Raw genomic sequence first — 15,409 nt, forward strand, 5'->3', positions numbered from 1 at the left:
GGACATCTCCACTGCCTCCAACCGTCTCCTCGCTGCTGCATTTACCACCCAAGCTTCACATCCATATAAGAGTGTTGGTACTACTATACTTTCATACAGTCCCTTCTTTGCCTCCATAGATAACGTTTTTTGACTCCACATATACCTCAATGCACCACTCACCTTTTTTCCCTCATCAGTTCTATGATTAACCTCATCCTTCATAAATCCATCCACCGACACTTCAACTCCCAAGTATCTGAAAACATTCACTTCTTCCATACTCCTCCTCCCCAATTTGATATCCAATTTTTCTTTATCTAAATCATTTGATACCCTTATCACCTTACTCTTTTCTATGTTCACTTTCAACTTTCTACCTTTACACACATTCTCAAACTCATCCACTAACCTTTGCAATTTTTCTTTAGAATCTCCCATAAGCACAGTATCATCAGCAAAAAGTAACTGTGTCAATTCCCATTTTGAATTTGATTCCCCATAATTTAATCCCACCCCTCTCCCGAACACCCTAGCATTTACTTCTTTTACAACCCCATCTATAAATATATTAAACAACCATGGTGACATTACACATCCCTGTCTAAGACCTACTTTTACTGGGAAGTATTCTCCCTCTCTTCTACATACCCTAACCTGAGCCTCACTATCCTCATAAAAGCTCTTTACAGCATTTAGTAACTTACCACCTATTCCATATACTTGCAACATCTGCCACATTGCTCTCTATCATGGTGTTAGCCAAACTAATTTTATTGTCTTTCTAGTGATTGACATATTGGCTGTTTGTTAGATTTTACCAAAAAAAAAAAAAAAATGTATCAGCACAGTGGAACCCTGGTTTTTGTCTGGTCCAGTTATTGTACAATTCAGTTTTCGACCATTTTTATTTTTGGTAAAATATTTCGTTTTCATACATCTGCTCGGAAATCATCCATACCAGATGCATCTGCCTGACTGCAGGACGCAGCTGCTCATACGATTGTCACACAGTCTGCCCTTGTTACTCGTTCAGTGAGCATTACTCTGCATGTTCATCCGAAACATTTCATAATAATACATTTTTTTTGTGCTTGCGACTACTAAATAAGCTCCCATGGGGCCAAAGTTCCGAGTGCCAGCCCTTTGGTAAAGAAGGTGAGAAACACGATAGAATTCAAGAAAGAACTTGTAGAAAAATATGAAAGTGGCATACGTGTGTCCGAGGTCGCCAGGACGTGTGGGAAGTCCAAATCAACGATCAGTTCCATCCTGGCGAAGAAATTAGAAATCAAGGAAGCTGATGTTGTGAAAGGGGTAAATGTGCTAATGAAACAGAGATTGCAAACAATCGAAGATGTTGAGAAGTGTTTGGTGGTGGGGTTCAACCAAAAGCAGTTAGGGGGAGATAGTGTTGTGAAAGCGATAATTTGTGGAAAGGCAAGGCAGTTGCATGCGGATCTTGTAAAAAAAATGCCCGGAATGAGTGCTGCTATTAGTGAATTTAAGGCCAGCAAAGGCTGTTTCGACAGATTCAAGAAGCAAAGTGCCATACAGTGTGGTAAGGCATGGCGAGGCTGCAAGTTCGGACAAACGTGGGGCCGAAGAATTCATTGATGAATTCATGAAGTACATAAAGGCTGAAGGATTCCTCCCCCAACAAGTCTTCAGTTGTGACAAAACAGGCCCCTTTTGGAAGAAAATGCCAAAGAGGACCTACATCATGCAGGAGGAAAAGGAACTGCCAGGACACAAGCCTATGAAGGATAGGCTAACTCTTTTGTTCTTCCATACCCCAACAAGAGTCTTCAGTAAAGGTAAAAGTGATGTTAAATGTTCATCTATCAATTTCATTAGTCACTTATATATATTTCTCATTGTTTTCTGTATGTAAAGCTATAGGTATTCTCTATAAAATGTATTTTTTTTTAATATTTTTGGGTGTCTGGAACAGATTAATTGGATTTACATGCATTATTTCTTATGGGAAATATTACTTCAGTTTTCGTACAAATCGGTTTTCAGCCGACCTTCTGGAACGGATTAAAGCTGAAAACCGGGGTTCCACTGTACACTAATATTAATGCTGTTTATTAATATGCTGTAGATGGGAAGTACAGTGTCTGCACTCTGAAGGAAGGGTGTTAATGTTGCAGTTTTATAACTGTAGTGTAAGTGCACCTCTGGCAAGACAGTGATGGAGTGAATGATGATGAAAGTTTTTCTTTTTTGGGCCACCCTGCCTTGGTAGGAGATGGTCGATGTGTTAATGAAAATAATAAATATTAATATGCTTTAATACTAACACTATTTATATTGATGTTCTTTAATATTAATACACTTTTATGTTAATAAATACATTTTAATATTAATACCCCTCCCCCCTCTCTTTTTTTTTTTTTTTTTTTACACAGGATTTGACAAGGTTAAGGATCCCTAGCTTTATTGACAAGCTATTTACAGGTTAAGGATTCCTAACTTTATTGGCAAGCTAAGAGCTGTTACCTACATCAGCTCATTTGAAAGCATTTTTATTGTTATGAGACATACAAGTAGGGAACAGGATGAAGTTGGCTCTCTCTCTCTCTCTCTCTCTCTCTCTCTCTCTCTCTCTCTCTCTCTCTCTCTCTCTCTCTCTCTCTCTCTCTCTCTCTCTCTTTTTTACACAGGGTTTGACAAGGTTAAGGATTCCTAGCTTTATTGACAAGTTATTTACAGGTTAAGGATTCCTAACTTTATTGACAAGCTAAGAGCTGTTACCTACATCAGCTCATTTGAAAGCATTTTTATTGTTATGAGACATACAAGTAGGGAACAGGATGAAGTTGGAGCCATCTGTGGGCCAGCATTTTCATGTGATCAACTGACTTTATCTCGTTGACATCATTATGTTGTACGAATGTGTTCCATACTCGAGTCATCCTGGGTATATATGATCTCAGATGGAGTGATGTTCTGGAGAAGGGTACAGCCAGAGTGAAGATGCTGCTTTCTGCCCGTCTTGTGGCATAAAAGCTTGTTTCACGCCGTCCTCGAAGTGGATCCAAGGGTGGTACTTTGGCAATATTGGCCTTGTACATAACAGTAAGGCCACCCACATCCCTCCTGTGTTGAAGGCTCTGCTGAAATGACAGATCTATCCAGGATGGGTCCAGGCGAGAGATGAGACTTCTTGCTCTGTTCTCTACTCTGTCAAGCAGTCGCAGATGAGAGGGGGGGGGGGCAGGCAAACCAAGAAAGTGGAGCATACTCAAGGTGTGAGCATACTTGTGCCTCTTACAGAATCTTGCAACCCCTACTGTCAAGCAGATGGGAGATACGGCGAAGTGCTGTAAGCTTCCTGGCTGCCTTGTTTGCAAGATTTACAACATGGTTCTTCATGGTTAGTTTGGAGTCAAATTTCACCCCAAGGATATCAACTTCTTCTCCAGGTGCCAACACCCTCCCATTCATCCTTACTACTGCACCAGCATTACCATCATGGTGCCTAGATACGATCATCATTTGCGTTTTCTCAGGTGCAAATGTTACTTTCCATCTATTTCCCCAAGCTGATACAGCTCTCAGCTGGTGATTGATATAGCTTAGAGCAGCTGGTATTTCCTCTCTTGGATAAGTGAATGTCAGTGTACAGTCGTCTGCATATGCATGTGATTCTGGGATGAGATGAAGAAGGTCGTTGAAGTAGACATTCCATAACAATGGTTCCAGTACGCTTCCTTGTGGAACACTTGCCCCAATAGGATGTCTTGCTGATTCTGTTCCATTGAGAACTACACTTAGAGATCTACCATGAAGGTAATCACTGAGGAGATATAACGTAGAGTCTGCAATTCCCAGTGCTTGAAGTTTTGCTAAGAGGCCCTGGTGCCACACCCGGTCGAAAGCGACAGCAATGTCCAGTGCTACCACACAGCTGACTTTGGATTCATCCAGTGACTGGTGCCACTTAGTGGAGAGGTTTAACAGCAGATCAGCAGCAGAGTAATCTTTCCTGAAGCCATATTGACGATCACAAAGTAGTGAGTGATAGTCAAAAAACTCTGTCATTTGTCTTGAGATTATTGTCTCAAGGATCTTACCGGTGATTGACAGGAGTGACACTGGTCTGTAGTTGCTGATTTCTTCTCTGCTCTTCTTTTTGTGAACAGGGACTACATTTGCCTCTTTCCACAGAGAAGGTCATTCACACTGTACTAGGCAGTGCTGAAAGATGCGAGTTGGAGGTGCTGCTAGCTGGTCTGTACATCTTCTCATTCTTCCCCACCTTGTCCCCCTTTCCCTCCCTCCCAAATTTTTATACACATAGAGTAATTATGAAAAACTCTAGGGTTATGTTCTGGTATTATCACACTTTAAAATAGCTTTCAGATGTATGTATGGTAAGATTTAATATTAAAAAAGTCACAACACACACCTGAACAAGACTGCTTTTGTAGGATGGTGCTCACACAAAATAAAAACATAAATATAGTAAACCGAATCTAAGACAAGCTACAAAATGGCTCTGAAGTGTGAAGATATACAAATTATAAAGAAAGATCAAAAATTTTTCCTGTGAGCAGAAGGGTAAACAAGAGGCAATATGATAACAATATATAAGAGCATAAAAGGATATGAAAAAGTAGAGAAGGAAGATTTTTCAGCACCTTTAACAGAGAGAACTCAAGGTCCCAATTGAAAATAAAATGGTGCTGAGAGGTGGGACATCATGAGCTTGGCCCTTCTCCATTAGTTACAGTTAGTTATAGTAATTGCAGGAAAATAGAGTGTTAAACTTGTGGAAGGGGCTCAAAGAAGAGGTACAGTAGTATGTATGCTTATACAATCTAATACTGATTTTTTAACACTTTGGCCGTTTTCCTCCGAGACAGGGTGACTGCTAATAGATGAGATAGTATAAGCATAGTTCTGCTCCTGTAACTACAGATAGATACAGTTATTACTATTCACATACTGTAAATTATATGAAAATATACTTAATATCTGATTTAATGATACAAGATTGGCTTTCATTGAGAATCTTTGGGTATTTTAAATGTAGACAGCTAAGCTGAGGCTAAAATATTAACCCCTTTAGTGTTCTGCTGCCCCATACAGGAGAGGCTATTAAGCCTAATTTAAGCCTTTCTGGAGATTAATCACTGCACAGGAAATTGTTAAAATTTTTGTGAGCAAAAAGAGGAACTTTTCGTCATCCTCAAATAACCAATCAGATAGCCCGAACTTTTCCCAAAGCTGGGCGAGTAGAGATGTGAACCAGTGTAGTTCTAGACCTGGGAGTGTGTGTTTCCCAATCTTTCACAATTGCTTGTAAGAAGGTATAATGACTGTTTGGATACACTTTCAAAAATTCATAAAAAGAAATCAAAGATACAGAAAAAATCACAAGAATAAAAAATGTCTTAAAATGGGCCAATCTTTAACATACTAGAAGCATGTTTGAATCCCTTCAGTATTCCAATGAGCAAACACTATAGAGTTAAAATTTATTAACCTTGGCATAAATTGACATATTCTTATTTATCATTGCATTTCTGCTCCCATTAGGCAAAGCTGACACCATCCATAAAGCTGATCTTCGTCTCACTGACATATCAAATATGTTGGGCACAGACTGGGTTGCTCTTGCACACGAGCTAGAAATTAGTGATTCAGACATCAATATAATCAAGTCACAGTATCCAGATAATGCTCCTCAGCAGGCCATTGTTATGCTTAGGCTCTGGATGCAAACATCTGGAAATAAGGTATGAGTTCAACTGTTGACTAATCAAGACAAAGAAATCATTTACTTACATTTTTTAAATAGTTTTAATTTTTATGTTGTTTGTGAAAAATGCAAAGTAATGGTTTTTATTTTTATGTGTGAGCTTCAAAGATAGTATCCATTGAGATAGTAGATCCATCATCTGCATACCATTTAGTCATCCGGAAGAAAAGGTTTTCTATATTATTCTAGCTAAAAAAAACTTCCCTATTTGAAGCTATTGATTGCACAGTAATTTTTCATTTATAAGTACAGTAGATTGATATATGTTGTTTGTGTAACTGATTGATCACTTATCTTCTGATAGGCATGAACATTAAAATTGCTTTCTAGATTAAATTGCAGAGTGAGATTGTTGTAACTTTATTGATTGACTGTGATAGGTGATACATTAATGTCAAGATAAGGTTGTGATAACGTGATCACATTATAATGGTGATACATAGTGTGTGGCCACACACTTATGATTATATGCCCTAAATTTTAAAAATTAGTTGATCCTGACAAATTTTATCCAAGTATATTAAAGAAGTCAAAGATGAATTATAGTTAAATTTTTGCCATATTTTTAATAAATTCAGTGAAATTGGAATAGTTATGCAGAACTTAAATTTAAACTTTGTAAATGGGAAATTAATTCTTTCCTGGTAATTATTGACCAATCAGCATAGTTTATAAACTCAGTAACATAACAATCTGAGATCACACAGTGCAGTATTAAGAAAGCCACAAATTAATTAATTAAGTCACTTCATGACTTCTGAAGAAAGTGATTATATTTACCCTAAAATGTATGATGAAAAGAATGTGGGAGATATGATATAATCTACATTTTCAGAAAGCTTTTGATAATGTTCCAGGGACTTCTTTCAAATTTTCAAATGCAAAGGTAAACAGTATAGATGGATATTTACCACAGTGGTGGGTAATACTTAAAGGAAATTCATTAAAGTGATTAGAGATAATAAAGTGTACTGCAGGGGCTAGCATTGGGACTGGTTCTGTTCATTGGGACTGGTTCTGTTCTTGATATAAATAGTAGAAGTCCTCAGGTTGTTCTTCAACTCTATATATCCTTGGTTAGGCCTCATTTAGACTATGCTGCTCAGTTCTGGTCACTATATTACAGAATGGATGTAAATGCTCTGGAAAACGTACAGAGGAGGATGACAAAGATGATCCCATGTATCAGAAATCTTCCCTATGAGGATAGACTGAGGGCCCTGAATCTGCACTCTCTTGAAAGGCATAGAATTCGGGGGATATGATCAAGGTGTATAAATGGAAAACAGGAATAAATTAAGGGGATGTAAATAGCGTGCTGAAAATTTCCAGCCAAGAAGGACTCGCAGCAATGGTTTCAAGTTGGAAAAATTCAGATTCAGGAAGGATATAGGAAAGCACTGGTTTGGTAATAGAGTTGTGGATGAGTGGAACAAACTCCGAAGTACAGTTATTCAGGCTAAAACGTTGTGTAGCTTTAAAAATAGGTTAAATAAATACATGAGTGGGTGTGGGTTGGTGTGAGTTGGACCTGACTAGCTTGTGCTGCTGGGTCTGGTGCCGTGCTCCTTCCTTGAGTGGAGGTGACCAGACTGGGTGGGTCATTGGGCTAATCTGGGGGGGGTCATTGGGCTAATCTGGGGGGGACATGGACCTGCTCTGCATGGGTCAGTAGACCTGTTGCAGTGTTCCTTCTTTCTTATGTTCTTATGGTTAAGGTATATATGTATGACATCAACAAGTTATGCTCACCAATATAAAAAAGTCACAAGTGATACTAATTTAGGGAGCAAATTTAATTAGGGGTCTTATAAATATAGACTGAGCAGAAATTAGTCATGATTTGGACCTGTTCACTTTATCACAAAAAAAAAAAAAATGAATGAGTATAACACCTCAACTGGTCAAAACAATAGAAGGGGATTATTAAGGATTTAGGGGTAATGATGTAGGATGATTTATTACTATTATAACTGCATGGAAAATGATAAGCTGAATTAAAAGAATCTTCACAATCAGTGATGCAAAGCTAATGATGGTCTTTAAGACCTTTGTACTCTCTAGACTGAAACACACAATACTGGAATGTGTAACCTTGGTAAATGTAAGAGAATTAGTGTAGAAGTTAAAATGTAAAGTGGAAAGCAGCAGATGTGCATGTGGATAGAATCATGAAAAACAATTTGAAGAGTCATAATTGTCTCACTGGGAGTGCAAAAGGCTGTAATTCATAGATTGATAGATGGTTATGAGATTTAAAATTAATTATTAACTGTCCAACCAACTGACATATTGATCAGACAATTAGTTAAGAAACCTGATCTGAAACCAAGTCAACGAAAGGATGATAAACCTCAAGGACACTCTAAAGGAAGACAAAATATATCGAGTTTAAGTATCAGTGAGGAAGGGAAGGCCAAGACTATAGTGAGTATGAAAGAAAGTATGGTGTGCATATGATTGATGTATTAGAAGTGACAATGAGAAGACCTACACTCCAGTAGTTTTAGGAGGAACTGTATAATTGCTTTTGAGGCATTTCATTTAGATAATTTTTAACATAGCTTATGAAACATTTAAAATGCTGGTCTTTGTTTTTCTAATACATGTGAATCTCCTAGTTGCAAGTCATACTAACAAGTTTTATTACTGAAAATGAAAGGTTAGGTGTCAGTTTAATTATTTGTTACTCTCCTTCTCTTTTTACAGTTTTTATCCTTTCTTGACATGTATGCTCCACTCCATGAAAATTGTATTTACCTATTTGGGTAAATAGTTACAGATATTGTGTGTATTTGTAATTTTCTATTTTACATTTTCTGTTTATATGTGTGTTCATTTTGTTTAAAATTTATTTCATAATTTGACAGTAAAATTATTTTTACATTAATTAATTTTATTTGTCTGCATATAGGCAAATGGAAACACACTGGAAAAAGGCCTGCGAAAGATTGGACGTGATGATATTGTGAATCAGTGTATATTCAACGTAGAACTGGTCACAGACGATATTGAAAGAGCAATGGCTAAGGCACATCTAGACCAGTCTGGTTTTGAAGCCTTCAGGGATGAGCTTGGTCCATCACGGGATGCTACTCTTAATCGAGATGTATCCTTAGATGTGTCATATGATGAACAAGACATGATGAAAGTAAGTTAAGCTTAATATTATTGCCTCAAAATCTCTTAAAAACTCTCAAGCTAATTAAGAGTAAAACATACATTTTTAAAGGAACAAAGCTAAAAGTATTTAAATTATTATAATCATAAGGAAGAGCTAAACCCACAGGGATCAAACATCACTTTGGGAAAGAAATAATCAGGTTTGATCTGAGGGAAGAGAGGGTCGCTCCAATTCCTTGGAGCAAGAGTCCTTCACCAGCTTCAAGAAAACCTTCCTGAAGGGTAGAAGTACTTAAAAAAAATTGATGCAATATTGCCACTATTAAAAAGTGTCATGTATTGAAGATAATTTAAAAAATAAATGAAACACTATCTTGTCACAGTTGTAGTTTGCTTGGGTATTTATATAGCTTTTCCAAGACAGAAGACCTGAGTGTATGGAGATGCCCATACCAGAGATTGAAACTGCTGCCTTGTTACCTCCACTAATCACACCAAACAATGCTTAATCTGTGAGGGATGTACTCTGTGTGTGTGTGTGTGTGTGTGTGTGTCTGTGTGTACTCAACTAATTGTGGTTGCAGGGGTTGAGACTCAGCTCCTGGCCCTGCCTCTTTACTGACTGCTACTAGGTCCTCCCTCTCCCTGCTCCATGAGCTTTATCATACCTTGACTCATCTGAATCTTCAACTTCCAATTGTAACCCCTTGTTTCTGTGTTATGTGTTTATGTGTGTGTGTGTGTGTGTGTGTGTGTATGTGTGTGTGTGTGTGTGTGTGTGTGTGTGTGTGTGTGTGTGTGTATGTGTGTGTGTGTGTGTGTGTGTGCAAACAATAATAAAAAAGGACATTGCCTTCTCTATTTTCACAGCAGTTATTCCTATGGGTGGCTTAATCTAAAGGGGTTCCTACTTAACATGTTTTGCTTCTTCTAATTGTGTTATTATTGTATAGAAACTACAATATTCATCTTTACTTGAGATTAATGGCTTGTCTTGTGCCTCATGTTTATCATTGATGTTAATTTTATATGCATTTTATTCACTTTTACAGGAAGCTGAGAGTGCTGAAGAGGAAGAAGAGAATCAAAGAGCATACCAGGGTAACTATAAAGAGCTTGCTTCCTGTTAGTTGGTTTTTAAGATTTTTAAACTTTTATAATATTTTATTGTAGTTTTGCCTTAGCTTTTTCAAATATTATTTACTTTATGTAGTTGAACTGTGTCCATTCAAATAATAAATCACACAAAAAATAAAGGAGGTAGTAGGGAAAAAATTAGTACTCAAACAGCCTCAGGGATAAACATTAAGGTTTATGTACAATATATACAGTTTGATGCAAACCAGCCCCTTCTTGCCCTGGATGGAAATAAATGGTATAAAATACCGACACAATGGAAATATAAACACATATGCAGTATAATGTGATCTTTTATTGACAACGTTTTGCCCACACAGTGGGCTTTTTCAAGTCAAGTAGTTCTGTGTGTGACTTGAAAAAGCCCACTGTGTGGGCGAAACGTAGTCAATAAAAGATCACATTATACTGCATATGTGTTTATATTTCCCTTCTTGCCCTCCTTGTATACTCTTACTATAACAAAACCCTGAATCTCTTCCATTGCTCTTGATGTTCTTATCTCTTGCAGTAAAGTTTTTTATTGCCTCGCTCTTGTTCTATCTCATCCAATTTGGTTTGCAAATCTCTCTATATTTGAAGGTCATAATGGTGCAGTCTTTGAGTCTCTCTCCAACATCCCTTGAAATCATCTCGTATTCCCTTGAGATTTCCCATTTCTTGCTCGTTCTAACTTTATTTGGTATACTTTCCTTCTGTTCTGGTTCTCCTTTTTTTCCTTCTGACCATCAATTTCCTGTCTCAGTGCACTTATCTTTCACAGGTTTCAAAAGAAGCTTGTTCAGTGGTGCCTCCTGCAGTGCCTTATGTCTCACAAAATTTCAGTACATGACATCAAATTGTCTTCATCTTTGTTACCTCTTATTTTTCTGTCCTTCTACCTTGTCCAGCAAACTAATGGTTGGCAATCCTCTTCATAGGGGGTTACCGGCTCTCTCCTGACATTCTTACTGAAACACTGCTTGGTACTCAAGTGGTAGACAGTCTCTCATGCCACATGGTGTCTTGGCTCTTTCTTTCTTCTCTGTGAACCTGAAAATCAGGACTTCAGTCTTCTGATTTTCTTAATTTTCATTATTTTTCACTACTTACTATATTTTACAGTGATTTCTCTACTTTGCACTGACCTTTATTTTGTCCATCTGTCTTAAGCACTATTTATTTATTCCTTAGAGGGCAATTTTCACACTCACTCAACATGCTCAACTGATCTCATGACAGACCCTGCCTCATGATTTGCAATGTTTCTTTTTTTTTCTACACCACAGCAATATCATTTATATATGTTATATGTCTGCATATGAGAGAGAGAGAGAGGGAGATTACTTTCCAATAAAAGTAGGCCTTAGACAGGGATGTGTAATGTCACCATGGTTGTTTAACATATTTAAAGATGGAGTTGTAAAAGAATTAAATGTTAGAGTGTTGGGGGGAGGGGTGAGATTAAATTATGGGGAATCAAATATAAAATGGGGGTTGTCACAGTTACTTTTTGCTGATGATACTGTGCTTTTGGGAGATTCTAAAGAGAAGTTGCAAAGGTTAGTGGATGAATTTGGGAGGGTGTGTAAAGAAAGTTGAAAGTGAATATAGATAAGAATAAGGTAATGAGGGTATCAAACGAGTTAGGTAAAGAAAAATCCGATATCACATTGGAGGGAGGGAGTATGGAGGAAGTGAATGTGTTGAGATATTTTATAGTGGATTTGTCAGCAGATGGGTTTACGAAGGACAAGGTTAACCATAGAATTGATGAAGGAGAAAAGGTGAGTGGTGCGTTAAGGTATCTGTGGAGACAAAAAAAAACGTTATCTATGGAGGCAAAGAAGGGAATGTACAAGAGTATAATGGTACCAACACTTATATGGGTGTGAAGTATGGGTTGTAAATACTGCTCTGAAGAGGAGACTGGAGGCAATGAAGAGGTTGTGCCTAAGGGGATTGTGTGGTGTAAATATTATGCAGAGAATTCGTAGTGTGGAAATTAGAAGGTGTGGGTGTGGAGTTACAAAATGTATTATTCAGATATTCAGACAGTTGAAGAGGGGTTACTGAGGTGGTTTAGTCATTTAGAGAGGATGGAGGGAAGAAGGGGTAGGGGTCATTCTAGGAAAGGTTAGGAGGGGGTAAAAGAGGTTTTGTGTGCAAGGGGCCTGGACATGCAGCAGGCATATGTGAGCTTGTTAGATAGAAGTGAATAGAGATGAATGGTTTTGGAACCTAACGAGCTGTTGGAGTGTGAGCAGGGTAATATTTTGTGAAGGGATTCAGGGAAACTGGTTAGCCGAACTTGAGTCCTGGAGGTGGGAAGTATAATTCCTGCACTTTAAAGGAGGGGTTTGGGATACTGGCTGTTTGGAGTGACATCTGAACTCTCATATCTGGGTACCTCTGCAAAGACAGTGATTATGTGTGAATGATGTGAAAGTATTGAATGATGGTGAAACTGTTTCTTTCTTTTTTTGGGTCACCCTGCTTTGGTGGGAGACGGTTGGCATGTTGAAAAAAAAATTATGTGTGTGTACTCACCTAGTTGTACTCACCTACTTGAGGTTGCAGGGGTCGAGTCCAAGTTCCTGGCCCCGCCTCTTCACTGGTCGCTACTAGGTCACTCTCCCTGAACCGTGAGCTTTATCATACCTCTGCTTAAAGCTATGTGTGTGTGTGTGTGTGTGTGTGTGTGTGTGTGTGTGTGTGCTTGCATGCATGCATGCACGCACATGCATTCATGCATGAGTGAGTGCATGTCAGGGTTTGTAATAGGTAATCTTATTTTGAGGGAAAAAAGGTATATAAGTAAATGAGGTATGTCATACTACACAATCATGGCAGTTAGATTGTGCATTAATAGATTAAATGTTAATAGGTAGACTTGCAAATGTGCATATTCTTAGTGGTATTTACAATAAGAGTAAAGGGTAAATGGAGTACAAGGAGAATGACATCAGTGGGTAAGAGAGAAGCAAAAGTAAATGAATTAATGGATATAGATAGGGAAAGATATAAACAACTACTCGGAGAAAGGTGGGCTAGATAGTGGACAGGAAATGAGGTCAAGGAGGTATGGAGTAAACTGAAGAAGTCAGTGCCAGTGTGCAGCTAAAGTTTGTGGTTATAAGAGGATGAGAAGTGGAATGGTTGGTGGAGTGATGCTGTAAAGAGAGTGGTAAGGGAGGAAAAAAAAAAAGATACAAAAGAAGATACACTTTCACTATCATTCACCCCCATCACTGTCTTGCCAGAGAGGTGCAGATAGTACATTTCAAAACTGCATATATCCCCACCTCTCCTTCAGAGTGCAAGCACTGTACTTCCCACCCCTTGGACTCAAGTCTGGCTAACCAGTTTTCTCTGAGTCCTTTCATACATGTTACTTCGCTCACACTTCAACAGCATGTCAGATCTTAAAAAACCACTTGCCTCACTCACTCCTATCTAACACACACACACACACACATACTTGTTGGATGTCTAAGCCCGACACTCACAAAACCTTTACCACCCTCCCTCCAACCTTTCCTATTTATTTCTTCCCACTTTAACTCCCTTATACCCTTCAGCTTTGTTTTGCTTAGAGCCAGGGCATCCAGCTTCTTTTCATTCATAACACTGACAATCATCTCTTTCTTTTCATCTGCACTACATCCATGCACATTCAAACATCCCATCTTTATAAAGCTTTTCTTCTTCTTATGTTTAGTAATATATACAGCTGAAGGGGTTACTAGCCCCTTGTTCCCAGCATTTTAGTTACTTTTTATGACAGTCATGGCTTACAGAGTAAGGATTCTTTTCCACGTCCCCTTGAAGATGAAAGAAAAATAAATAAGACAAGAGCTGTTAAGAAAATAGACGAAAATTCTGATGAGTATGTATACATAGAGTGTACATGCATGTGTAATGTGACTTAAATGTAAGTAGAAGTAGCAAGATGTATGTACCTGTTATCTTACGTATTTATGAGACAGAAAGAGAAGACACCAGCAATCCTATCATTGTGTAAAACAAATACAGGTTTCCTTTTCACGCACATTTGGCAGGATCGTAGTACGTCCCTGGGTGGTTGCTGTTTACCAACTTACTACAGTTTATTCTTTGTCATCATCTTCTAGGAGTTCATTTATGTCTTCTGCCTGCAGATCTTCAAAACCCCACCAGATCTACAATATCCTGGACTTAACTGTCTATTGAGGAAAACCTGTGACAGTATTCACAATATTTAGCCATAATTTTCTGAAGCCTGCATTTATTGTTGATCAGGGCATTTTGTTGCATTTAACTTTTACATTGGTTAGTGCCTTTGTAAAGTAAATTTATGCCAGAATTCTGGCACTATAATATCTTGAGTTGTCATCTATTGCTACAAGGAGTTTCTGCATCACTCCTGCATGTGTAATGGCATTGAAATATCTTAATCACTTCTTGATCCAGTGGTTTTATCAGGGATGCCGTATTTGATGATAAAATCACTACCTTCATATGTGAGTTCACATCCTTGCTAGTTACATCTTGACTGAAGGAATAAACTAACTTTTGAAGCAGCACTTCATAAACAGTTTCTTGCTCATCTACAGTGTCTTGTTAGACCACAAAACAAGAAGCAAACTAGTTTTTCCTTTCCTTTACCTTCTAAAGAATGGGGTTTCTGAGAGTGATAAATAAGCATAGGCTTTACTTAAAAATCACTTGATGCATTAGGACATAGAAACAAGTTGAAATGTTTCTTCCCTTCCTTAAATCCTGGTGCACTTTTCTCCTGCTTTCTGACAACAATTGTAGGTAGCATCTTCTTCCAAAATAAACCTGTCTCATTGGCATTAAGAACTTGCACAGGTTTGTAGACATCCTCAGAAATAATTTCCTGTGACTCAACGGGAAAATTTCTTATTGCCGCATGGTCTGCAGAGGCACTTTCTGCACTGAATTTTATGTTATGCACCCACTGCACATTTCAAAATGGCTGAAGCATCCAGAAGTAAATGAACACTCTTGTGCAGGCTTTCTGCCTTGCTTGCACACTATTTTATAGTATGGCAGGGCTTTTTTCTTCTGATCATAAGGGCACTAAGTGAGGCACCTTTCTTTGTTTTCTCATCACTCTACACATTTGGAATTTTTTCTGTCTTAGCTGTAATGACATCCTTGCTATTCTTTTCACCGTGTCATATTGTGGATTACTCATTGCACAAGCTCTATCTTCACCTAACTATCTTAAATTGAATGAATTGTTGAGCCTCTAAAATCAAACACATGCACTTTCTCCATGACCCATGCACCACCCTTCTGCATAAAACTGACAGTTTCATGCTAAATTTTCTGCTTGGCTCTTGCAGCATAAATCTCTTTGGATGCTGTGGTTAATATCATTACAAGTCAGGGTGATGAAAAGATGATAAC

General features: G+C 38.0%; 1 protein-coding gene across 22 annotated transcripts in view; it reads left to right on the forward strand.

Moving 5' to 3' along the window:
* LOC128689421 (ankyrin-2) overlaps positions 1-15,409 on the forward strand; it is a 989,227-nt gene that overhangs the window by 806,278 nt on the left and 167,540 nt on the right. For all 22 annotated transcript variants that reach the window (XM_070086289.1, XM_070086299.1, XM_070086296.1 and 19 more), the window contains 3 exons: positions 5,530-5,729; positions 8,667-8,903; positions 9,928-9,976. In XM_070086289.1, coding sequence (XP_069942390.1) covers positions 5,530-5,729; positions 8,667-8,903; positions 9,928-9,976 — 486 coding nt within the window. The remainder of the gene's footprint in view (positions 1-5,529; positions 5,730-8,666; positions 8,904-9,927; positions 9,977-15,409) is intronic.

The sequence above is a fragment of the Cherax quadricarinatus genome, chromosome 18 (assembly GCF_038502225.1).
Source record: "Cherax quadricarinatus isolate ZL_2023a chromosome 18, ASM3850222v1, whole genome shotgun sequence".
Taxonomy (NCBI): Eukaryota; Metazoa; Arthropoda; class Malacostraca; order Decapoda; family Parastacidae; genus Cherax; species Cherax quadricarinatus.